At 40.9% G+C, this 27,651-nt stretch overlaps 1 protein-coding gene across 1 annotated transcript in view; it reads left to right on the plus strand.

Annotated features, from left to right (window-relative positions):
• Positions 1 to 27,651, plus strand: part of LOC117513625 (vacuolar protein sorting-associated protein 13B-like) — a 1,146,044-nt gene that overhangs the window by 102,062 nt on the left and 1,016,331 nt on the right. Inside the window, 2 exon segments of the mRNA XM_034173849.1 lie at positions 3,463 to 3,637; positions 18,950 to 19,224. Of these exon segments, the coding sequence (XP_034029740.1) occupies positions 3,463 to 3,637; positions 18,950 to 19,224 (450 nt within the window).

Below are 27,651 nucleotides of genomic sequence, written 5' to 3' on the forward strand. Positions count from 1 at the left end.
TAAAATTAAATTTGTTAGTTCTAAAAGCCATCATAATTATTTATAGGAAAACGTTCTATTATTATTTGTCAAACAAATGTTTGGGCCTAAAAACAGGTTGGTCTTATTTTTCTAATAAGGTTTGAACTTTGAGAGTGTTTACACATGAGAGAAAAGTGAGAAAATGTTCATGCCTGATTGAGAAAGTGTATAAAGTGGTTTTACAGCTTTGAAATGTGTATAATAATTGTAAAAAATAACGCTGACTACATCGCAGTTTCGCGTATTATGGGCTATTTTTTAGAACGTAACTCCCGCGATAAACGAGGGACCACTGTAACACTTTTTTGATTATACTACAAAACAATTGATATGACGGCCGCTTTTGACGCTCTACTGGCACACATCGTAATTGGTGGAGTTCTTTTAATTTGCCGTCTTCCTGGCTTCCATGTCGTAAAATGAGGGTGTGTCTGAAGCGGGCGTGTTTATTATAATTACGATTGTTTTCATCCGCCGCATTTATCAAGGTCACGTCAGGCGTACGCCGGAAATGGGCAGGTGCGCACTGCTTGATACATGTCACGGCAACTTTGGTGTACTTCAAATTTACACCGTAAATTTACACCACAAGTGTGCAACTTTGATACATGAAGCCCAATGACCCTAAACACTGCTCAAAATCTACTAAGGCATTCATGCAGAGGAACAAGTACAATGTTCTGGAATGGCCATCTCAGTCCCCAGACGTGAATATTATTGAAAATCTGTGGTGTGATTTTAAGCGGGCTGTCCGTGCTCAGAAACCAACAAACCTGACTGAACTGGAGATGATTTGTAAAGAAGAATGGTCCAAAATACCTTCAACCACAATCCAGACTCTCATTAGAAGCTATAGGAAGCGCTTAGAAACTGTTATTTCTGCAAACAGAGGATCTACTAAATATTGATGTACTTTTTTTCTGTTGGGGTGCCCAAATTTATGCTACCTGCCTAATTCTGTTTGAAGAATTATTGCACACTTTCTGTAAATCCTAGGAACTTCATTTCACTTCTCAAATATCAGTGTTTGTCTGCTATATGATATATTTAACTGAAATTGCTGATCCAAACAACCAATGATTTATAAAGGAAAATCATGGAAATCATCAGGGGTGCCCAAACTTTTACATACAACTGTGTGTGTGTGTATGTATGTGTGTGTGTGTGTGTATATACACATACATACACACCACACACGGAAAAATCCATCATAGAACAATATTGTTGTATTTATGATTCAGAACAAATATAACAATATTCATAGTCCTGAAAGAGTCTCTGAATTAATATGGATTTATGTGTACATGTATCTCATTTTAATTTTGTGCATTCTACATTAGCTGTTGGTAGGTAGTTTACTGTAGCCAATTAAAACAACTCAGATTGATTAAAATAAGCTTTGAACTATGTTTTGATGCATTTTAACAATAATAAGAAGAATAACATATTTCAATGGCACTTCCAGACAAAATGTTTTACAGTGCTCCACAAACACAGGAACCAAGAGGATAAAAATTATAGCATCCATGAAAAGAAAAAATCAAAACCACATGAATACAAACAAGAGCAATCAAAGATATCTGACGTCCGCCAGTCCAGATCTAGATCACCTCTAAAATTCAATGGAGTCTTCCACGGCCTAGTAACTATCTGTGGTGCAAATTTGGTGAGAATCTGTGAAGCAATTTTGATGGAATCTTTCAAAGCCGATATAAAGTGAAACTTGATCAAGAATCCGGATCTGGATCGCCTCCAAAATTTAATGGAGTCTTCCATGGTCTAATATGTATCTGTGGTGAAAATGTCGTCAAAGCCAGTGCAGTAGTTTTGACGTAATTCTGCTAACAGACAGATAGATAAATAAATAAATAAACACCAGAGATTTTATTAAGTCCTTGGTGGGCATAATAATACAAACCAGCAAAAGGCAAATTTCAACAAATTAAAACCAAGGGTAATTGTGGACAATACAAAACAAATGCTTCTTAAGTTTGGGCTTAAAAGATTCAACAGAAGTGAACTTCAGCAGGCAGGTGAACATTTCTATCTGTCTTTTTTAAAAGAAATATGTACAGGACAAATCTGCACAGTTGAGTGAAATATACTGTATGTACATGTATGATCTTAGTGTTGTCGATCAAAATCATGATTTATGGCTTTGGGTAGGCTGTCATGTTCTTATGTTTGGAAATAGCTGATCTTGATTTTATTTATTTGATTTGTTTTAATTGCTGATTGTAGCTGTAGGTCATTCATTATCGTCAATAAACAGGAGCAAAAATTGCATCTTCTGCTTGCAAAATTCAGCAGGTTGCCTTCAGGAACTCCATAGTAATTCCAGTGTGGAGCTATAACCCCTGCACCTAGTCCTGGGTCTTCCCTGGGGTCTTCTCCCAGATGGACGTGCCTGGAACACCTCCCTAGGGAGTTGCCCAGGAGGCATCCTTACCAGGTGCCCAAACCACCTCAGCTGGCTCCTCTCAATGCGAAGGAGCAGTGGTTCTACTCTGAGCTTCCACGGATGACCGAACTTCTTACCCTATCTCTAAGGGTCAGCTACCCTCCCGAGGAAGCCCATTTCAGCCTCTTGTACCCGCGATCTCGTTCTTTTGGTCATGACCCAACCCTCATGACCATAGGTGAGAGTAAGAACACAGATTGACCAGGAGATCGAGAGCTTTGCTTTTTGGCTCAACTCCCTTTTTGTCACAACAGTACGGCAGAGCGAATGCAACACCCTCCCTGCTGTGCTCATTCTCCGGCCAATCTCACGCTCCATTGACCCCTCACTCGTGAACAAGACCACGACGTACTTGAACTCCTTCACTTGGGGCAAGGCCGCATTCCCTACCCGGAGTAGGCAATCCATCAGTTTCCTGCTGAGAACCATGGCCTCAGATTTAGAGGTGCTGATTCTCATCCCAGCCGCTTCACTCTCGGCTGCGAACCGACCAGGTGAGTGTTGGAGGTCACAGGCTGATGAAACCAACAAGACCACATCATTTGCAAAAGAGCAGTGATGAGACCCTGAGCCCACCAAACTGAAAACCCTCCTCCCCCAACTACACCTCTATACCCTGTCCATGAATATCACAAACAGAATTGGTGACAAGGCGCAGCACCCTGGAGTAGACTTTACCAGGGCTGAGTATTGTGGTGCCCCTGTAGTTGGCACACTGTCTGATCCCCTTTTTTAATATGGGGACCACCACCCCAGTTTACCACTCCTTAGGCACTGTCCCAGACCTCAACGCAGTGTTGAAGAGATGTCCTATCCCTCCTCATTTCCAAGAAATATTTTGATTCATATTTTGTGGTAACCCACAAGAATTAGCTGGACCTGTATGTTTTTTTTTAATTTATTTTCTAGCCTATAATTTAACAAATCTTAATTGCTGCGTTCTTACAGCTTCTCTCTTTTTTTCATTTTTCCCCCCTCAGATCCAGACCATGGTGGAGAGTCTGAAGCTGTCCATTACTGACCAACAGCTACCGATGTTCATCCGCGTCTTGCAGCTGATTATTGCACTCTACTACGGGGAGATTGGAGGCCACAAAGAGCGAGACATGGAGGAGAGCAGTGGTCACACAAGGGAGTGTGGAACAGGTTTATCTGGTGAGTGAGGCCTGTTCTGCCTCTTAAATAACTTCATATACTGTAGAACACTTCAGAGTCAAACTTTATTTGTCTGAGGGCATTAATAAAAATGGAATCATTAGAACTTGGAGTGTGTTTAGTTGAGACACACTGACAGTGTGGCTGCAAAATCATCACCACAACCCTACAACACACAATGAGCTCAAGTAAAGTCTTTTTTCCTTCAGGCTTGTCAGTAATCCAGGTGTTGCACCTGTACGCAAACACCACCCGTGCCAGTTTTGTTTGTAGCAAAGACATTTTGTCCCTATGCATTGTCATTACACAAACATTTTTAGTGTTGAACATATAAAAAATCAACATGCATCCACACTGGCTCTACTGTGGTTGTCCTGAGCCCAAAAATGAAAAATATTGGAGCAGCCAAAATAAATTTAACCTTAGGTAATCGTACCCATGGGCATGAAGACTGTGAGTACTATGGCAATCTGACTTCAGACTCAGAATCGCCTTTGTCATTGTAATTTACATTGCAATGAGATTTGAGTGCAACTCTAAAAGGTGCTTTTCCGAGGTGCAAGTAATTATTAGCCAAATAAAAGATCATAAAATTTAACAAAATAAATATATATGTACAATATATATGTACAACTAAAAATAAAATGTGGACAAAATATAAAATGTAAAACAAGAAATTATGTACAACTGTGGAATGATATTGCACGGGAAAATATTTCACATGAGTACAGATATTGTACAAGAAACTTTGAAAAGTGTTGATTAATACGGTTTGTTATTGTTCAGTGCAGTGATTGCTCTGGGGAGAAAGTTGTCCCTGAGTCTGTTTGTTCTACTTTTGATTGACCTATACCGTCGGCCGGAGGGTAGTAGGTCAAACAGGTGGGTTGCTGGGGTGGGATGTGTCTCTGCTGATGCTGGCAGCTCTGCTGAGGTCGTGAGAGCTGGCAGTGTCCTCCAGGCTGGGCAGAGAGCCACCAGTGATCCTCTGGGGCGTGTTGATCACCCTCTGCAGCACTCTCCTGTCTGCTGCTGAGCACCCCCATACCACACTGTAATGCAGTACGCCAGGATGCTCTCGATGGTGGCTCTGTAGAACAACACCAGCAGCTTCTCCTCCAGATTGTTTCTCCTGAGCACCCTCATGAAGTGGAGTCGCTACTGAGCTTTCTTCACCACCACTGTGGTGTTGGCAGACCAGGAGAGGTTGTCAGAGAGCTGCACTCCCAGGAACCTGGTGGAGCAGAACCTTTCCACACAGTTCCCATGGATGTAAAGCAGGGTTACTTTTGACCTCAGTGACCCCAGTGATTGGTCCTGGGCCACATTTAATCCAGACTAGATAGGAAAAAAAAAAAAAAGCCAAAATGTATTCTTCAAGAACAGCTTCAGGGTTGACCTTTTGGCACAAATCAGCTAAAGGACCTGGAAGGAAGATTCAGCCAACAAACAGATAGGCACACATGACCTTGATGTTGCTGATTAATATATGAAAAATTTGAACTTTTGGGGCAATTCTGCAACCTGCTTCTATATATGTGTGATAAATGTTATGCAAATTGGTGTGAAAAACTAAAATTTTGACCTTTGACTCCAGTGACCTTGAACTCAAGAACCCACCTATATATGTGTGCGACCCCTCCCCCCCATAAAAAAAGAGCTTTAAGGGCAATTGTGGGGTTGACTATCATCCACATATCAAGTTTGGTGGAAATCAGCCAAAGGACTTGGGAGAGCAGACAAACTGGCAGACAAACCAAGATTTTGACTTTTGACATAAATGACATTTCCCAAAACAAAATAAACTCTTTTACAACAATTCCAGGGTCACTCTGCATCCACATAACAATTGGTGCAAGGTGGAAATCCATCAAAATACCAGAGTAAAAGCAGACAAATGTTGCCCAAATTATAGAATGCAGAGCACCTGGTACAGCAGAGGTGTGCGTGTGTGTGTGTGAGTGAGAGATTTTGTGAAATTGACAGGTTCATACAGTTTTCATTCAAATAAACACATCATTCTATATGAACATCTTACAAGTACTTATCACTTTAAATGAACAAAATCTAAATAATTGAGCTTGTGGTGTCTGTATGTGTGGTTCCTCGTGCATTCATAATTATTGCACAAAATTCACAAGTGTTGCCCAGAGCTGTGAAGTTGTTAGTGATGGTCATGCTGCTGTCTCATTTTATGACTCTGCACGTTTCCGTGTTGTGTGTGTGGCAGCTCTACCTGTCCTGATGTTGCTGTTGTTGCTGAACGGGACATTGAAAATCAGTCTGACCATGGTGTGTGCACTCTGTGCTTTTTCCACAAACAAAAGCCGAAGCGTGTAACTCGACACAGACTGTTGTCGTCAGGCCTGATTCTCTCCATGTGGAGAGTGGCAGGAGAGAGGAGGATGAAGGGGAGAAACAAGGAGCCATCGCATGAATCAAACACAACTTTCCTTGGGAATCCTATGAGGAAACACACACACACAGCACAAGCTCAGTTAGTTACATTTTGTTCAATCATGAAAGTGATAAGTACTTGAAAGACATTCATATAGACTGACTTGTTTATTTGAATGAAAACTGTATGAACCTGAGTTCAAGTTCACAGAATCACGCACATGCACATCAAGGTAAACACATTGTTTTCAAACTCATGTGAACACATGCCTATGTACAGGTGCACACAGACTGCTTTCTGTCAGAATAGAATAAGCAACAAATGTATGCAGGATTTTGTGATACTGTGCATCCGGAAAGTATTCACAGCACTCCACTTTTACATGTTACAGCCTTATTCCAAAATGGAATAAATTTATTTTTTCCCTCAAAATTCTATTCGCAACACCCCATAATGACAAAATAAAAAGTTTTCTTTTTATTTTTGCAAATTTATTAAAAATAAAAATACTAAAAATGTGCACATAAGTATTCACACCCTTTGGTCAATACGTTGTTGATGCACCTTTGGCAGCAATTACAGCCTCAAGTCTTCTCGAATATGATGTCACAAGCTTGGTGTCACAAGCACCTTGTGTGCTTAGGGTCATTGTCCTGCTGAAAGATGAACCGTCTCCCCAGTCTGAGGTCCAGAGCGCTCTGGAGCAGGTTTTCATCCAGGATGTCTCTGTACATTGCTGCATTCATCTTTCCCTCAATCCTGACTCATCTCCCAGTTCCTGCTGCTGAAAAACAAAGAGTTCAATCTTTGTCTCATCAGACCAGAGAATTTTGTTTCTCATGGTCTCAGAGTCCTTCAGGTGCCTTTTGGTAAACTCCAGACGGGCTGCCATGTGCCTTTTACTAAGGAGTGACTTTCGTCTGGCCACTCTACCATACAGGTCTGATTGGTAGATTGTTGCAGAGATGGTTGTCCTTCTGGAAGATTCTCCTCTCTCCACAAAGGAATGCTGGAGCTCTGACAGAGTGACCATCGGGTTGTTGGTCACCTCCCTGACTAAGGCCCTTCTTCCCCGATAGCTGACTTTAGACAGGCAGCCAGTTCTAGGAAGAGTTCTGGTGGATCTGAACTTCTTCCATTTATGGATGATGGATTCCACTGTGCTCATTGGGACCTTCAAAGCAGGAGAAATGTTCCTGTACCCTTAGCAAGATTTGTGTCTCGAGACAGTCCTGTTTCAGAGATCTACAGGAAATTCCTTTGACTTCATTCTTGGTTTGTGCTCTGACATGCACTGTCAACTGTGGGACCTTATATGTAGACAGGTGTATGTCTTTCCAAATCATGTCCAGTTAACTGAATTCACCCCAGGTGGACTTCAATTAAGTTGTAGAAACATCTCAAGGATGATCAGGATGCACCTGAGCTTAATTTTGAGCTTGATGAGAAAGGCTGTGAACATAGGGTTCACCCTGGACAGGATACGAGTCTGTCGCACAGCGTGAGCAGAATGTAATGGACTAATTATTGTATTGTATGAGGAACAAAGAACTCAGACAGACAAAAACATCAATCAGTTAAATGTGTATATGTTTGCCTCACTAAATGTAAATTCATTATTTAATTGATTATGCATTTTTAAAACATTATAGTTAACCTTCCCTTAACCTAGCTGTCCTCCTTGTTGTTTGACTGTTCCACAAAGTACAAACAGGTTAACTGCCGAGTAGTCTGAAGGTTGTTCCTTGTCTTTATTCCAGGGCATATGAAGGTTATTTCCTCTCTTTTTTTTTAAGAGTGTGGCCTTTCATTTACAGAGCTTGATTAATTAATTTCACTTGTTCTGTAAGACCCAGCACATCATCATCATTCAGATATTAGTTTATTTTTTACAGCGCGATTGGCATCCAGGTTAATGTTGTGTTAGTCACTTTCTGCTCCATGGTGTAGATCAGACACTTCATTTAGATCCATATACACAAGCAGCTTGTCACGTGTAGATTATGCCATCTTGTGGCTGTAAATGATAATGCAGTAATTTTTATATATATCTGTCACTTTTGAAATATAAGTCAGGGCCAGCCAAAACAGTTTAAAAAAAAACAAAAAAAACAGGCACAACTTTTTGTCCAGAAAATAAATAAATCATTTGCAACTAAATGGTATGAGTGACATTACAATAACATCACAAAGATGTCCTGCAATTGTGTAATAATTATCAATAAAAATAATAATAATTCCCCGATATCGCCACAACCAGTAGGGCTTGAGATGTGATCCAAAGCTTATATTGATCAGCTAATAATTTGTCATTACGTGATATGAGTCTCATCATGATAACACCACTAAAACATCAGAAAATGACATCACTATGGCCTGAAAAAATGCATTTAGTATGTGCGTGGGCAGGCTATACATCACCTCTCTGATGACTTCATTGTTCAGTTTTGCTTTTTGTTTGGTGGCCAGCTGGAGATGCTGATCATACGGTGATTGCTCAGTCTTTGGTCAGTCTACACCCCGTAGTTTCTGTACTACTTGTATGAGAGAGCACCTCTACGATTAAGAGCTAAAAGTCTTGAGGGCCATAAGAAAATGATCATACCTGAATAGAGAACCAAGAACCTTAAACCCACCATGTGAAAGGGGCCATAAGTCGAAGTTGCACACATACGCACTCTCATACAGAGGTTATACTTTTTAAAGGCTGCAGCTGCCTCATTACAATCCCCCCACCTCTTTCCCCAAACGCCCATCTCATCTCTCCCCAACTGCTCATCTTTTTCCTCGCCAAACAGAATAGGATGAAACCCCATGTCCCCCTGGGCTAAATGTGCCTCTGTTGCACCAGGAGCAAATTATAGAAGGAGGAGAATCGGTGGGCAGAGGGAGAGCAGGCGGCTCTGCACAATACAGTCCATTTGCTCGCTCGCTCTCACTCTCCCTCCCTCCCTGTTGGCCTGGAACTTTTACTGCAAGTTGGCGCAGCTTCCAGTACGGTGTCCAATGCCAGATGTAAGAGTCGGTGTCATGCTACTGCTATGCAGAGCGTTTGAGAATGAATTAGTATCCCATCACAAAAATATACAAGAGGGGACCAGCTCTTGGAACCTGAGCACCCCCGGATCTTGTTATATTGGAAGTAATCAACAGAATGAAGAAACTGCGAATTTTTGTGAGGGGTAGTGGGCTCGATACTTAATGTATAGGTGTATGTGTTTTGTGGTGGTTTGGGTGTTCAGGAACATGTGGTTTTTGGTATGCTGTATTCATTTCAGAAATAAGTTTTGAACCTGATTTCTTTCTGCAGTCGAAGTAGATTTCCAACTCAAGTGATTGATTTATGATCGGTAAATATAATGCACCTCATTATAATGCAATATGTAAAGTAGGTCATATAGCCACTGACATTGATTATTTCTGAGAACTGCAACATCCGTGTATGTTTAAACGTATAGTGACCAGCTTGTCTCATAGGCACATTTATTTTTTGTGGGCTGCAGTGCATAGGGAATGAAAGGTATGGTATCGTTTTGTTTTTTTTTTGTATCTGTGACTTAATATTTTGAGTTCTTTTTGACTTCATCATGGTGTCAGTTATACCAGTCAATCCCAAAGATTTTATTGAGCAAATATGACTGTTTGCTAAAAATCTTTTTTTATACCATATTTTCCAGAGTACAAGTCACATTTTTTAAACTAGACTGGGAGGTCTTGTAACTCATACTCCGGTGCGACTTATATCCTGAAATATCACGCATTCGTTGACTGTTTATATCGGACTTTGCCAGGTATCAAAGCACTAAACAAAATCATCTCTAATAATAAAATAATAAATGTCAACAATAAAAAATACACCACAATACACAAAAATCCCAAATTAAAGAGGTGTTAATTCAGAAAAAAATTCAATTTATATACTCCAGTGCAACTTATACATGGCTTTTTTCCCCTTCAAGAGGTATTTTTTAACAGGAACCACTTCTACTCTGGAAAATACAGAAATGGTAAACATGTTTTTGGGTTATGTTTTTCTTGATCTTGACCTTTAAGTAATCTGCTTCAAACCTTAACTAACTGAGACAGTAGCCCAACTAATATTCACACCAACTCTGATGAAAATTCTTCCACTGAATTTTAAGGTAAACATAACTTTGGATTACGTTTCTGCTTGACATATGACCTATCTGTTCCAGTAGTTAATCATCTGAAGACACTAATCCAAGTAATATTCCCACAAAGTTTGTTGAAGATGTGTCCAGCCATTTTTGTTTGTTTGTTTGTTTTTGTTTTGGTGGGTTTCCTTTACCCTACAAATTGTACAATTTGAAGTAGTAATTTGACGGTATGCTTAATGAAACATGTATTTCAGAAGAAATAAGAGCCCCTCAAATATTGTGAAAAAGTATTTTTTCTGGTGATTTGAAAAGCCTGCAAAGAAAACACTTTTTCTGCTATTACAGGTCACATGACAGAGTCACATGACATTCTAAAATACATGACATGGTACATGTGGATGAAGTAAGAGACGGAGAGCTTGTTAAATGTTATAAGAGATGATGTTACGGCAATATTGGATTCAAGAAATGGATTTTTTTAATCCATTGCCGTGAGTCTTTCGAAAATGACTGTTATCGCAAGTGGACAAACCTGAGGAAAAGCTGTCATTTTGCAACTTAAAAAACAAACAACCAAAACATTCTGAACATATCACTCTTTATCTGTCATGGAAACCCAGGTCATGTCACACAAATGGTTAAACTTGATCCCACAGTGTTGTGCTACACTGTGGATCCATTTTGTTATCTTCATAGGTTCCTTACACTGTGCTTCTCTTGCTATGAGCTGCGTTTGTTGGAATGACTCGCCGCACGTGCTTGTGTAGGTCTTACAATGAAGTAAAGTCAATGTTATGTCTCTGTGCACAGATGTGTGGATGAAAAACAACTCCAGAGTAACAGATTCTGTCTGAAGTCACTCTGGGCCGTATTAATAAGCCATAACTTTTAATTGAAATTGTCCTTTCAAAAGAATTTTCACAAGGAATATAATTTCCCCCCATGTGAAGAACTTGCTTTTTCTTCCAATTAATGGTGTAGAAAAACCTTGTAATGTGTTTACAGGTCCATGATTCACAGTGGCTTCATGTTGTTTGTTTGAATCTCTCTTTTAGTTCCCAGCTGATGTCTCATTAATGAACAGCACTTAATTGAAGGACAGCATGGTGTACTTGTGTGTCACTAATCAAACCGGCCTCTCGGTTGGGATTAGATGGCTCGTTTTCCTACTGTCTGAAATTCAGTCAAGTCTGTGAAGCACTGTAAAGACTTCAGCGGTTGGAAACTCGGATGACTAACATACTTGAATGGACCAGCTGGTCACGGCAGCGAAAGCTGCATGGTTTCAGCAAGTATGTGAAGAATTATGAAGCGAGGCCTGTGTCAGGGCGTGTGCTGTGTGCGTGTGTGTGTTTTTGTGATTCACATGCATGTGTGAATGTTACATGAAAGAGTGTGAGTCCATATTAGCATGCTGTATTTTTTGATACCTTGCATGTGCTGTGTGTTTAGCAGAGAACGTGAGAGAGTGTTAGCCGTGAAAGACGGCTGCTCTCTTCTCCCTCACAGGCCTATCAAATGGAACAGACCATCACGTACGTATCACTGCGAGGCCAAAGACTGTAGTCCTACTACAAACCTCATGTGGCTCCCTTATGCAGCGTGGTGACATGATGGTGCCTCCCTTTTTCATCATTTTTTTTACTTTTTAATATTGCAGTGAAGGCCACTCAGATTAGAGGTCAGTGGATGAAACGGCTTTTGCTGCAGCAGAGCATTATGTTATATTCTCCTGCCACGATTGTTTTAAATGGATTTAAAACATTTTCATGTTAATGTCATGCTGCCCGTGTTCAAATGAAACAGTATGTGAAGTACATGTTGATATGTGTTCCATTCTTGTGTATCACTGGAAGCTGGCCTCTGAGAAACTGATAAAATAGAGACATAGAGCCTTCTCTTGACCATCTATGGTGCACTGTCTGAAGCGCATAGCACAAGTGCATTTGGGGCGTGTCCAGCTCCACTTTGCCATTCCCATCCCACGTGAGCTGAGCAGGTAAGATGAAGAGCGCACAGCAGCTATATTCATTCACTTAAATAGTCACAGATTTGTTTTTGGGCATAACATTACAGTAAATAAATCAGTCAGATTGTCATCTGTCATTCCCTTTAAATTACACCTGCACCGCCGTCCTGCACATTGTTATTTAGATGGCAGACTAAGAATTGAGAGGCTTTTCTGGCGAGGAAGTATCAACCTGTGCGAAGGTGGTCATTTACTGGTTTCTTAATACCCCCTTCTCCACCCACCGATCTTCTCCATGTACCATCAGGTACACCGTCATGATGCTGTTTGCTAGCGAACAAAATGGATGAAGAGAACCCATGCAAATAAATAAATAAATAAATAAATAATTAGACAGCATTATTAAATTTTTATGTTTTTCTTTAGGTTTTAACTTTTGATTTCATTGTCAGTTTTTCTTTTCAGTTCAAACCTATCTCTGAGTATTACACGATGTACAGTTGTATGCAAACGTTTTGGCACCTCTGATAATTTTCATGATTTTCCTTTATACGTAAATCATTGGTTGTCTGGATCAGAAATTTCAGTTAAATATATCATATAGCAGACGAACACACTGATATTTAAGAAGTTAAATGAAGTTTTTAATATTTACATAAAGTGTGCAATATTTATTTAAACAAGGGCAGGTGCATAAATTTGGGCACCCTTGTCATTTTATTGATTTGAATACATTTAGCACTAATTATTGGAACACAAAATTGGTTTGGTCAGCTCATTGACCATTGACCTCCTTACACAGGTGAATCCAATCATGAGAAAGGGTATTTAAGGTGGCCATTTGCAAATGTTTCTTCTCTTTGCATCTCTTCTAATGAGTGGCAACATGGGAGCCTCTAAACTCTCAAATGACCTGAAAACAGAAAAGATTGTTCAACATCATGGTTTAGGGGATGGATACAAAAAGCTATCTCAGAGATGTCAGCCGTCAGTTTCCACTGTGAGGAACATAGTGAGGAAATGGAAGACCACAGGCACAGTACTAGTTAAGGCCCGAAGTGGCAGGCCAAGAAAAATCTCATAAGCTGAAGCGAAGGATGTTGAGAACAGTCATAGTCAACCCACAGACCTGCTCCAAAGACCTACAACATGATTTTGATGTAGATAGTGTCTCTGTGCATCGGTCAGCTATACAGCGCACTTTGCACAAGAAGATGCTGGATGATGCTTTAATGCAGAGGAAGCCTTTTCTGCATACACGCTACAAACAGAGTCACTTGAGGTATGCTAAAGCACATTTGGACAAGCCAATTTCATTTTGGAATAAGGTGCTGTGGACTGATGAAACTAAAATTGAGTTATTTTGACATAAGGGGCGGTATGCATGCTGGAATAAGAACACAGCATTTCAAGAAAAACACTTACTACCTACTGTAAAATTTGGAGGTGGTTCCATCATGCTGTAGGGTACTATGAATCTTGTTAAAATTAAGGGTCACATGGATTCCAGTCAATATCAAGAGATTCTTGAGAACAAAGTTCAAGAATCAGTGACAGAGTTGAAGTTGTGCCGGGGCTGGATCTTTCAACAAGACAATGACCCTAAACACTGCTCAAAATCTACTAAGGCATTCATGCAGAGGAACAAGTGCAACGTTCTGGAATGGCTGTTTCAGTCCCCAGACCTGAATATTATTGAAAATCTGTGGTGTGATTTTAAGCGGGCTGTCTATGCTCGAAAACCAACAAACCTGACATGTTTTGTAAAGAAGAATGGTCCAAAATACCTTCAACCAGAATCCAGACTCTCGTTGGAAGCTAAAGGAAGTGTTTAGAGGCTGTTATTTCTGCAAAAGGAGGATCTACTAAATATTGATGTATTTTTTCTGTTGGGGTGCCTGTTGAACATGCTTTTCTCTTTGAAAGCTTGAGGAAAATGGGACGTTCAAGACATTGTTAGGAAGAACAGCGTAGTTTGATTAAAAAGTTGATTGGAGAGGGGAAAACTTATACGCAGGTGCAAAAAATTATAGGCTGTTCATCTACAATGATCTCCAATGCTTTAAAATGGACAAAAAAACAAAACAACACAGACGTATGGAAGAAAACAGAAAACAACAATCAAAATGGATAGAAGAATAACCAGAATGGCAAAGGCTCACCCATTGATCAGCTCCAGGATGATCAAAGATAGTCTGGAGTTACCTGTAAGTGTTGTGACAGTTAGAAGACACCTGTGTGAAGCTAATTTATTTGCAAGAATCCCCCGCAAAGTCCCTCTGTTAAATAAAAGACATGCCCAGAAGAGGTTACAATTTGCCAAAGAACACATCAACTGGCCTAAAGAGAAATGGAGGAATATTTTGTGAACTGATGAGAGTAAAATTGTTCTTTTTGGGTCCAAGGGCTGCAGACAGTTTGTGAGACGACCCCCAAATTCTGAATTCAAGCCACATTTCACAGTGAAGACAGTGAAGCATGGTGGTGCAAGCATCATGATATGGGCATGTTTCTCCTACTATGGTGTTGTGCCTATATAATCGCATACCAGGTATCATGGGTCAGTTTGGATGTGTCAAAATACTTGAAGAGGACATGCCCTTGAAATGGGTGTTTCAACAAGACAATGACCCCAAGCACACTAGTAACCGAGCAAAATCTTGGTTCCAAACCAACAAAATTAATGCCTCGCAGATGTGAAGAAATCATGAAAAACTGTGGTTATACAACTAAATACTAGTTTAGTGATTCACAGGATTGCTAAAAAAAGCAGTTTGAACATAATAGTTTTGAGTTTGTAGCGTCAACAGCAGATGCTACTATTATTGTGAACACCCCCTTTTCTACTTTTTTTTACTAATAGCCCAATTTCATAGCTTTAAGAGTGTGCATATCATGAATGCTTGGTCTTGTTGGATTTGTGAGAATCGACTGAATCTACTGGTACCTTGTTTCCCATGTAATAATAAGAAATATACTCACAACCTGGGTTAATCTTTTTAGTCACATAGCACTACTGTAATTCTGAACACTACTGTCATTTTTTTTCCCTCACTTTGCGCGACATTTTGTTCCCTTGTCACGGTGGCAGTCTCATGCTGTCATCGTGGACAGTCATACTCATGTAACTGTGGACAAACTGTTTGCTTGACGCAAGTGTCATGTTCTTGGTACTTCTGCCTTGGCTATGCTTCAGGCATAGACGTGCTGTGTTACTGTTGGAGGGTGCAAGCAAAGAGTTCTCATAATGAACGTAGGATACAAAAGCAAACACATCTGCACCTTAACCTCAATATAACCATGAACCTTTTAGAAACAGTTCTCTGTTTATGAATGTGAGGTGAGTTTCTGCAGTGTGACATAATGATGACACGTATGTACCCATTAGAGTCGTCAGAAAATCAGTGGTCATGTCACCAGTCCACTTGTCCCCCTGTAACCATAGAGGGACATCTGCTGGTTTATGAGGGCACTGCTTTCTCTGGCTCCTTCTGTTCAGTACCTTCCACACCCACTCCCCTCAGTAACCCACATGTGCTGCCTGCGGAGGCCTTGGTCTTGTGGAAAGGAGCCATAATGCAGACTGCGGAGGGACACGCTGCTCCTGAGAGCTCAGATGGCTTACAGACGTGTCGACGCTTTGGTGCTCTCTGGTGTCATACAAGGCGATATTTTATTTGTCTGTAAAAAAGATGCAGTTGTGAAGGGTTCAGCCCCAGGCTGTGATTGCAGTAATAATGTGGCACACCTGTACAGCCAAAGCAGTCCACCCCGCAGTGTTACATGTGCACATATACTGACCGGCTCACATCACTCTCTGGGAATTTTTTCACTCACTAGTTTGGATTAAATAGTTCAAAGTCTCCATAAGTTGCCGTGTTTTGATCACTTGATTTGGAATCATGCTTTTATTTTGATTGTATTGCAAATCCAGCTGACACCTCAAAGGCTTCCAGAGTGCAGAAGAAAAAAAACATCAAGAAATGAAGGGTTCAGTCAGACAGACAGATTAGGGAGAGAGACGGAGAAAGGGAGACATAACATGGGATTTCATACTGCCAATTCACGAAGTGAAAGATTTAATTAAAATGTCATAATTTTCACCGCCTTGGCCTCTGGGATTCCTCAGCTGTGACCTCACGGCCGATATTGTTTTCACGTTGAGGACGTGAGGCTGTGAGGAATGGATTACACATTCTTGTGTATTGACATCAGCTTCCTCTCTCCCGGTGTGCATGGAAACAGACACGATTGGGACGGGTTCAGAGGTCACCGTGAGGGACGGGGCACAGGGTGGTGTTCTGTGGAATGAGTTGGAGAGAAGGGAGTTGAGGGCTTCATCATATCTCTGCTTGTCTTTTGTTAGCCAATCTGCCCACATACCTCTTCCCTGACTGACATCCTATTGGTCATCTGCCGCTTTTCAGTTTTTCTTTTTCTTTCCTCTTTTCTACTATTTTCTGTTGCTGACACCAGGATTAATGTTTGGATCTAGTTGTCCCACATACTTCAGGTTTTTTCCTTCGCCAAACCTCAGTTGATATATACCATATTTTCCAGAGTATAAGTTGCGTTTTTAATGAGTTTGAGACTTATACTCTGGTGCAATTTATATACCAAAAATTCTCAAGTTGGTTATTAGTAATTGTAATTATAATGACTGTTTATATAGAACTGTCCAAAGAATCAAAGCATTAAACAAAATAAACTCCAATAATAAAAGAATAAATGCCAGTAATAAAAAAGACACCGTAGAAAACAATGCAGAAAAATTCCAAACTAAAGAGCTCATAACACTGAAAAAGGTGTGACTTATACTCTGGCATGACTTATATTCCAGAAAATACGGTAGGTCCACCTGTTGCCCAAAGACCCCTGGGCTCCAGCTCCCCTATGACCTTTAATAGGACTAAGTAAGTGAGTACAGAAAATGAATAGATCCCTGTCATTTGATTTGTGGATTCTATGTCATATGACACTCATTATTTGTCCCATTGCATGGCTGATGTCATTAGCATGCATTTGTGTTAAACGCCATGCATTGTCTCACATCTGATTCACACTATTGCACAGCTCCATTAGCTTCTTCTACATGCTTCTACAGTATGAGGAAGCTAAATCCAGCAGCCACAGTGTTTGTTTGAACATCTTTAGCAAGTGTTGAAGCCCTGTTAGATGAAGAATTGGACACAAGCAGACATATGCTTCTACACACACTGCTGTGCTTGTCAGCGCAGCAGCGCTCGCTGTCACTGAAGTCAACCATGTGTCAGCAAGTCCTACAGGGCAAAATGAATTGCTGAGTCTCACTGCCGTCCGCTTTCTGCTCTGAGAAGAAACACCTGTCTAATTGTAAGTAAAATATCAAATTACACAAATCTGTTTAGGTGTCATATAAAATAAATAATGAATGTTTTTCATTCATGCAATAAAAAGAATATTTTCATTCATTGAACGCTGGAAAGTACAGCTGATGTACTTCGAATCACCTTACGAAAATATTCTTACATTGCACTCATAAACATTCATTATTTGTATGATGTGTTTTTGTAGCACCTCGTAGAGTGTGTAGTTCAGTGCATAAGGATCTAGCCTGTTAATATGTAGACATAGGTTGCTAAAGACCTTTTCGTTCTTCATCCAGAAAAGCTTCATCATCACTTGTCTCCAATGGCTCCATGAGGTCTTCCCAGACATCATTGGGGAGGTGATGGTCTAGTGGTTAAGCGTTGGGCTTTATACCAGAGGATCCTCTGTTCAAAACCCAGCCAGACCGGAAAATCACAAAGTACCCCTGGGCAAGGTCCTTTAATCCCCTAATTGCGTCCGGTGTGTAGTGAGCGCCTTGCTGGGCAGCACCCTGACAACAGTGTGAGTGTGTCTTTGTGAATGGGTGAATGCGAGGCATCATTGTAAAGCAATTTGAGCTTCTGATGCAGATGGAAAAGCATTTTATAAATGCAGTCCATTTACCATCTCCTAATCCCGAAGGCTGAGGACCCAGAGACATCACTTTTGATATAAGTGAACACCTCCACAAGTCAACACTTTCTCCGCATACAGATGCACTTCAGATGGCCAAATCCAGGGTGCCATTGAAAGCGTGGATCTTAGTCTTGATCCAGGACAATTACAAACCCATACACTTCAAGTCTTCGCTTTTCTTCTTAAGTGCTGCAGTCAGCGTATCCATTGATTCTGCAAATTTGTGCAGTGGATGCACATTAAGATAATAGTGAGTCATAGCCATATTTGTCCGGTATGTTATCGTGCCAATCCAGTCTTTGTCATGCAACCACTAATGGGGCAGTCTTTACATGCACAAAAACGATACACAACACAAAGCCACCCTTGCTCTGGCATTTACAGCATATGCATACATATATAAAATGCCCACAGATGCACAGCTTTATGCAACATGCATGCACTCGAGCAACTGCATGATGGAGCGTTGGCAACAGCTACTGTGAAACTGACTTTGGCCTCCACAGTTTGGCCTCCTGGTTTGTATGTTTAGTTGACAGCTGAAACAACATGCTCTTATTAAACTGGCCTGAAGGGATGGGTGGACTTATTTAGCGTGCTGTTCTGGGCACTGACATTTCCTTTCTCAAGGGTGTTTTCTTCCATTATTTATTCTCAAAGAGTGTGTGTGTGTGTGTTTTAAATGCTACAGTACAACAGTTTTAAGAACAATTGAGGGTTGAGACCCTCCACTTTTTTAGCATTTTATTTGCAGATAATTCCATTTATGGCTTTAAAGAATCACTGTGTAATGCTTTAACATTTTATATTCTCGTCAAATAATATGTATCTGTTTTGTCTAGGGATGGATGTGGACATGGAAAGCCAGGGAATGACTGGCCAGTACCCGAGCCCAGACCTCTACAGACATGGGGGGACAGATGAGTCAGACCAAGGCTGGGTGTCCTGGGCATGGTCCTTTGTCCCAGCCATTGTAGGTGCAGAGGAGGATGGAGAAGATGGTATCTATCAGCAGAGAGAGACTGGAGACACCACAAACAGCCCCCAACAACACACACTCAAAGACCCCATTGTTTCCATCGGTTTCTACTGCACCAAGGCCTCAGTTACTTTCAAGGTAACTTTTCAAGAAAAGAACATCAATTCTTCCACAAATTCATGTTCTGCATTTGCTTATTCTCTCATAGTTAATAGGCGTGTGCACATCTCCCATGCTGGTGCTTCCCTTTTTGTTCATCTCTCAGCAACACTGCTACTGTATGTATTGTAGAAGATGTCTGTTGCATGGAAGATGTCCTGAAGAAGAAGAAGAAGCCACTTGTTCACATGGCATAGCTTTCCCATTCTGAACTATATGACAGTATTAACAATTTTTTGGCCCAATTGTAAAGTTCAAAAGGGTATATCCATTGATTTTGCCACCTATAATTATGTTGATTTTGGACACTGATTTTGTTTTTCCCTCCCAGGGAAAGTTACGTCTACTGGGACCAGTCTTGTAAGAACCTTGCACCCACCTTTAATTTTTTTTGAGAGTTTGAAGATTCGGAAGTAGGAGCCTAATCAGCTCAACTGAGTCGATTACAATCTTAAAATTGAGTCAATGGCTGCTTCAGAATACATTTAGATCAATGTAGTATTACTTTAATGATTTTCTATTTGTATTGGTGAATGGCTGAGGGACCATTTTACCAAACTGAAAACCAGACACAAATGAGAAACAAATTTATTCAAACTATTCACAGTTTGTTTCTCATTGTGAACCCAAACCTAGCAGGACTTGTAGTGGAAATGTGATGTCATTGCAAGAAGGCATTTATTGCTCTACACCCACAATGGTTCCATTGCACTTTGTTTGAAATGTGGTGGCTTCTATGGCAGAACCTGGTTTCAAGGAAGTGGTCTGATGGGTGGACATTCAGAGCTGGACACCTCCCTGTTTTGACTGTTGGTAAATTAGCATTAGTTCTTCCACCCACACCTCCCTCACTAGTTTTACTAGCACCTTCCATAGGAGCAAAGTAGCTGCATTTGTTCATGACTGCTTTATTTGAGAAAATGGAAATAAGACATCCAAGCGCACACCTCCAACCCATAATATCACTGCAAGAATTAATACGTCTGACGAGGTCACAGATCAGTATGATTGAATGAGTTAGTTCTTAGCTATCATAGGTGTTGGTTTTTTTCCTTTCCCACTGCTTGCCACCCTTTTATGACTTTTATTTTTGCAGTAATTTTAACTTAAGTCTTAATGAATGACTTGATCCTCAGGAAGATTCAGCACTCGTTGTCTCTGTGTGCGGTACAGGGGAGGGTAGTGTAACCTCTAACTGGTGTCTCGGGTCACGTTAATGTTTTAAACATCATATGTGGTATGATGACTGTTCAGAAACGGATCCCAAACGTTAATCCTGCCTGCTCACTCAAAATAGTTGGAATTCATCTGCGTTTCCCTTCAGGTTAAAGCACCTCAGATCACATTACTGCTTGTGTGTGTGTGTGTGTGTGTGTGTGTGTGTGTGTGTGTGTGTGTGTGTGTGTGTGTGTGTGTGTGTGTGTGCGTGTGCGTGTGCGTGCGTGCGTGCGTGCGTGCGTGTGATCTGTTTCAGGTCAAACAGACCTCTCTGCTTTTCTAATAATGTTTAAATTGTTCCTGTATTGTTTGAGTTCTTTTAATCAATTAATTGCCTCTCGTCTGGAGTAATTGCAGACAGCTGAAAGGAGGGTTTTTAAGTGTTCTCGTCTCTCCGACAAGGAAGTCTTTTGAGTTTGAGGGGATTTCTTCTCTTTGAACAGCCACTTCATAGCTCTGAGTTTGACATGATCATGAAATCAGAGAGGTATTTTTAGGTTGTTGACGCATTACTCTTCAGGGCGTTTTGATGAAAATAACTGGTTTTAATGACTTTCACACACACATAATGCATAGTTCAACACTCGGTATTTCTTTCCCTCTTCATTCTTGCACACCTGTCAGGTTACTGTTGCATTCCACATTACATGCCAGTTTCATTGTTTTTAGTTTTTGCAGTTTTCTTGATTTAAAAAAATAAAAATAAGGCATTACATGTATCACCAAAGTAGGTTACAACTTTTCTGCATATCACCATAAAGACATCATGCAACCTGATATTCTCATTGGGGTGAATGGCATCTCCACAACTTGTTGCACTGTTTCTATTCAAAATTAGCACCCACTGTGGCTCCGAACATGCATTTACTGGATAAACCACAGTGCTTGTCTTGGTATAGTCAGGAGCTCTTTCTTGCCACTGTGCAGTGATGTTGTGAAACAGACCAGTTGTTTGGTCGAAATGTTTTAGCATCCTGACTCACTGATGTGCCCACTGACCTGTGGATAATGGTGGTGGTGGGGGTTCCTGCACGTGATTAAGTCATCGAAAAAATTGAAAAAGAGGAAGGGATCGAGGCAAGAGTTTGTTCCATCAGCAGGGATAATAAGTCGCAGCTGCTTCGACTCTGCACCTGCTTCCTGTATTAAAGTTGAACAAGTTGGAGCTGCACAAATCTGCTCTTCACTCACATTGTTTTTTTTTTTTACGTCAACCAAGTCTAAATTATAGCAGTATATTGTGCCAACTCTTTGTCTCAGCCACAGTGTCTCTCTCTCTCTCTCTCTCTCTCTCTCTCTCACACACACACACACACACACACACACGTATACTCATAATATCTGTATATTTATAGCTCATCAGTTTGCGCTGGTAGTAGAATCAAAATTTATGTTGAAATACATATATTTATTCACACACAATGGGCATGGGTGGTGGACAAGCAGTTAAGTGGGCTTGTTTTCAGTACAGAAGGTTCCCGGTTCCAAACCACACCTGCCCGTTCTTTATCTAATATGGAGGTGTGTCAGGAAAGGCATCCGGTGACAGCCAATCAGAGTAGACAGGCATGGTGAAGTCTGCAGGCTGCTCTCTTGATCAAAATAATCCAGCATGGCAGAAAATGCTAAAACTTCTCTAAATCTAAAAATGCTGTTTTTTGAAACCAGATAACATTTCTGAAGTGGTTTACATGACATCATACGCGCGTCCTTCTGAAGACGGCGTTTAAAAGAAAAATGTTATGGATATTTCTCGAGGTAAATATGTTTGCTTCATTAAAATTAGCTGTAGTTTTGCAATACGTTAAAAATAAACTGACCTTATAATGCTTGGATTTTAATAGAAACTACATTTTGTCAGTTTTGTGAAATTTGAAAGGCCATATAGCTTTAGGAACTGACCTTTATGTTGAACCACAGCACAATGATGTGCTTTAACTTTGTAATGCTCAAAGCCTGTAAATGCAAGTTCAAACTGATGGTTATCTTCCAGTGTACACACAGTATAAAAACCTCAGTATGGGTTTGAGCTTCACTTGAGAAAGCATCATCCTAAACATAAAAAAACTCAGTTTAGATTTGAGAAAAAGAATTGTTGATTCTCACAAAGCAGGGGGAGTATTCACACCATTTCAAAATGTCAAGAACTGGAGTGAGAAGTATCATCAAGAAATTCAGAGAGATCCACACAGTACAGAACAAGCCTGTCAGAGGTAGGAAGCAAAATATTTCAGACTCTGGAAAGAAAACTAGTGAGAGATGTGTCTAAAGACTCCAGAACAACTGCCAAGACACTAGTGAATGACTTAGCCAAGTCCACAAACTCCACTTCTGCAGAAGAGACACCTACAAGACAGACTGAAGTATGCTGAGGAACCCCTGGAGAAAGATTATGCATACTGGAAGTGTGTCCTTTGGGCGGATTGGAAAAGAATAATCTAGAACCACCGTCCCGACAGTGAAGCACGGCGGTGAGAGTATTATGATGTGGGGATGCTTCAATGTGTCTGGAACTGGAAATCTTCTCAAGGTGGTAGAAATCATGAAAAACGAAGGATATGTGACAGTTTTAAAGAAAACATCAAGCAGTTAGCAGTAAAAATAGGTCCAGGTTGTCTTTTTGTCTTCCAACACGACGATGACCCAAAGCATGCATCACTCCTGGTGAAGATCTACCTCCAGAAGACCAAAGTTACTGAATGACTTGATTCCCCATTGAAAATCTGTAGTGTGAACTGAAGACCAAGGTCCAAACCAGAAGACCATCAAAGCTGGAGGCGCTTGAGACAGTCACGAAAGAAGAATAGGCCGGGATTCCTCAGGGGACGTGATATTAATGATAATGATAATAATGGCAATAATGATAATAAAAAAGTGACTGCGAGGCTTGCATGTTCATTCTCCAGGTGAAATGCATCTGCTGAATCGCAGAGATAGGGATTAAAAATTCACGTAGGGGCCCAATCCACCACCTTAAAAAAAAAAAAGAAAATGGTTAAATTTTACAAGTTGGGGGAAACAAAAAACAGAAAGCCACATCCCATCACCATTTCAGCAAAATGCCAAGACTTTGGCCTGACTTTGGCTGAGCTCCTGACACCAGGAAAGATCCAAAGCTTGTAAAGATGTGAAAAAATAAATCATTACCCAAGGAAAACAGAAAGGGATACACTAAATTTGACAATCTGTGTGATGGCGGAGTGACATTGTGCCATTGCTTAGGAAGAGCCCTGGATGTTGATGTTTAAAACACAAAAGTACTTTTATCCGAATACTCGATAATCGCCAGAATAATCAATAGAATACTCGATTACTAAAATAATAATCTGCAGCCCTCGTTGGCACTATACACAGGTAACAGTGCACTGATAAATCTTTATCAGGAACTCAATGGGACTGTGGAAGGCATCACTGGAGGCCAACTCCAAGGTCGCACAAGTCGCTATCAAATGCGGAATATGCCACGGTGATGGACTATCCCATTGCTGTTCTGCATAGGCCCTCAATCCCATCAGCCAACTCATCACAAAGAGCAGCTACGGATATCGATTCAGAGTGGAACAAAACCATCAGCCACCTTCCGTATGTGGATGACATCAAGTTGTATGCCAGAGTGAGCGAGTCTCACTCTTGACTCACTGATCCACCTCACAGGACCTATAGAGAGGATAATGGGATGTTATTGGATTGGATAAGTGTGGCCGAATGGTGGAAAAGAGAGGGAAGGTGAACTGAACTGAGGGGGTGGAGTTGCCAGAAGGCAGGATAGCAGACTTACAGGACAGTTACAAGTATCTGGGAATCCCACAAGCCAATGGGAACCATGATGAAGATGCAAGAACGTCATCCACAACTAAATACCCACAGAAGGTAAGATGGGTGCTGAGAAGCCAGCTCAATGGTAGGAATAAGCTCCGAGTTGTCAATACATACGCCCTACCATTTATCAAATACCTATCTGGGATAATAATTTGGTAAGCACCATTTTTGCCTGACACAGTTCGTTTTAGACATCTGTGACATATGTAACAGAAATACTTCCCATTTTAACTCAGCTGATAAAGACACCTCTCCCCCCATGGCCAAGGATTCTGCCTGTTTCAAAATCATAAAACCAACCCCTGATAGGAAATGTGCACAGCAATGCCACTGTGATGATGTAATAAACAAATATCAACTCCAATCAGAAATGTTGGAGGTGCTAAAACATTTACACTTTGTAATGATGCTATTCCTTCTCATAACACTTAAGACATTTTGGCATTGAGGATACCAAGCAATGAAACATTTTGGGTCTTGTTTTGTTCCATTCTTTCTGCAGTCATATTATGGGATCATTGTCGCATTTTTCATTTCAAAATTTTCCACACATTCTCTATTGGAGACAGGCTATGTGTGCAGGTACGCCAGTCTAGTACCTGTACTCTCTTTTTCTGAAACCATGCCTTTGTAATGTGTGCAGAATATGGTTTTGCATTGTCTTGTTGAAAAATGCATGGATGTCCCACTGTACATTTGTACCTTAGTGCTCCCATCACTGAAGTGTAAATTACCTTGGCCAAGGGCACTGACACGTCCCCATACCATGACAGACACTGGCTTTTGGACTTGTTGCTGATAACAGCCTTTTCATCTTTGGTCCAGAGCACACAGGGTCCATTTCTTCCAAAGAAACATGAGGAATACTGTTTTGTCATACCACAATGCACATTTCCATTGTGTGATGGTCCAACACAGATGCTCTGAGCCTGGAGAAGTTGGTACTGCTTCAGGACAAGGTTAACATAATGCTTCTACTTTTGCTCAGTAAAGTTTTAAGTGGCATTGGTGAGTGTAACTTCCTGTTGTATTGCTTAACACAAGTTCCCCAAAGCAATCCCTTACTCATGTGGTTATAACAGCTATTGATGAATGAGTATTTTTGATGCAGTGCCATCTGAGGGATCTGAGATCACTGGTGTTCAGTTTACATTCACACTCTTGCCTTTTATGCACTGAGAATCCTTCAGTTTCCTTCAATTGCTTGATGATATACACTGTAGAAGGAGAACTATGCAAATCCCTTCCAGTCTTTCTTTAAGGAACGTAGAGTCTTTGAGGGACATTGTTATTAAACATTTTCATCATCAGGTAGAGGATGCCACCCTCTACCTGCTACACTGGGTCCACTCGCACCTGGATAAGGGAAATGGCACAGTGAGGATTCTATTCTTGGAATTCTCAGCACCATCCAGTCTCTTTTGCTCCAGGACAAACTGAACAGGATGGGAGTGGACCCCTGCCTGGTCACTTAGATCTCCAGCTACCTCACTGACAGTATGTCAGGCTGAGGGACACCACATCTGACACTGCGATCAGCAGCACAGGAGCACCCCAGGGCACGGTGCTGGCCCTTCTTCTCTTCACCCTGTACAGATCTGATGTCTGCTACAACTCTGATCCTGTGTCACATCCAGAAATTCGCTAGATGACACAGCCATTTGTTGGATGCATCAGGGATGACAGAGAGGCGGAGTACAGGAGCCCAGTGAAGGATTTTGTTGCCTTGTGCCACAGAAAACCATCTACAGCTCAACACCTCGAAGACAAAGGAGCTGATTATTGACTTTGGGAGTCCAGACCAAGTCAGCGACTAGTTCCTTATCGGAGAGAGCTGAGGTGGAGGCTATGGATTCCTACAAGTACCTCGGGCTGTGGCTGGACAGCAAACTGGACTGGACAACCCACACCAACCACCTGTACAGGAAGGGATAAGCAGGGCTGTACTTTCTGAGGAGGTTGGCAGCCATTTCACATCTACAGGAAACTCCTGTGGATGTTCTACCAGTCCGTAGTGGCCAGCGCCCTCTTTTATACCAGGTGTACTGGGGGCAGCACATCCAGACTGGACAAACTGATCAGGCGGGCTGGCTCTGTGGTTGGCATGAAGCATGGACTTTCTGGTGATTGGTGGCAGAGAAGAGAACACTTGACAACCTGCTAGACATTATGAACGATGCCAGTCACTCTCTGCACACCGTAGCAACCAGAGGAGCCTCTTCAGCCACAGACTGCTCCTTCCCAAGTGCAGGACAACAGACTGAAAAACTCCTTTGTTCCCTCAGGCCATCAGTCGTACAACTCCCACTTGGGAAGGAGGAGTAACAGAAAGACAGACGTCGGGAATGAGAGTCTACTCATTGGCTACTCATTGTGTTAATGAGTAGCCAGTAAACCAGTATTGATCAGTATGTCTGGTATTTATATTGTGTATTTATGTTTATATTTGCAAAATGTTTTTCTTTTTAATTTCACTTTTGATACTGTGTGTGCTTCTTACCCTGTGTGCTGCTATACATAACTGCTGGAACCTCACTTTCCCTGAGGGAGTCTTCCCAAGGGATCAATAAAGTTTGATCCAATCTAATATAATATAATTTTTGCACACATTTGTTGACAAATTTGAGGAATACTACTTTTGTACCAAATCAATCTATTGACATCATCCATTTGAAGTCGTATGATTTCATTGTTTCTTTGTTTTTTCTTTTACATTTTTCTGTCTAGCTAAATTGCCCTGTCCCAGCCCCCCCCCCCCCACCCCCCGAAAATGCAGGAATAGATTCATATTAACAAATGAAATTAAGTTGACCACACAAAATGTAGAATATCCTGCATTCATAGTGTCTGCAATGAAGTCCAAGTAAATATAAGAATCACTGGGGTTTTTGTTTGTTTTTGTTTTGCATTTGTTTTGCATACTATCCCAACTTTTTCTGATTTGGGGTTGTATTGTCTGATTATCTTAAAGCTCCAGTGAATAATGTCACATTATATGCAGTGCTGCTTAATATAGACAATGTTTTAGGTATGTTTCTAATTGTCATCTGCTCCTTTATTTTCTGATTTAAACATGGCTCTGTGCCTTGGACTTGCTTGAATCGGAGAGGAGTGGCTGTCATGTGGTTTCATGAATGTCTTTGGCATTTATCCAGACATGGAACAAAACACAACTGAAAAGTCTCAAGGCTGGCATCCTCCCTCTGATCTAAGAAAATGTCATTTTTACTCATTTAGATGTTATGCTTAAAGGTTTTAAATATTATTTTTCCAGGGTCTTACATCTAAAGATATGTATAACTTTGTTTATTTTACAGATCCTGCATCTGTTTCTCCACTGAAGTGCTCGCACACACACAGACATAAACT

The sequence above is a fragment of the Thalassophryne amazonica genome, chromosome 7 (assembly GCF_902500255.1).
Source record: "Thalassophryne amazonica chromosome 7, fThaAma1.1, whole genome shotgun sequence".
NCBI lineage: Eukaryota > Metazoa > Chordata > Actinopteri > Batrachoidiformes > Batrachoididae > Thalassophryne > Thalassophryne amazonica.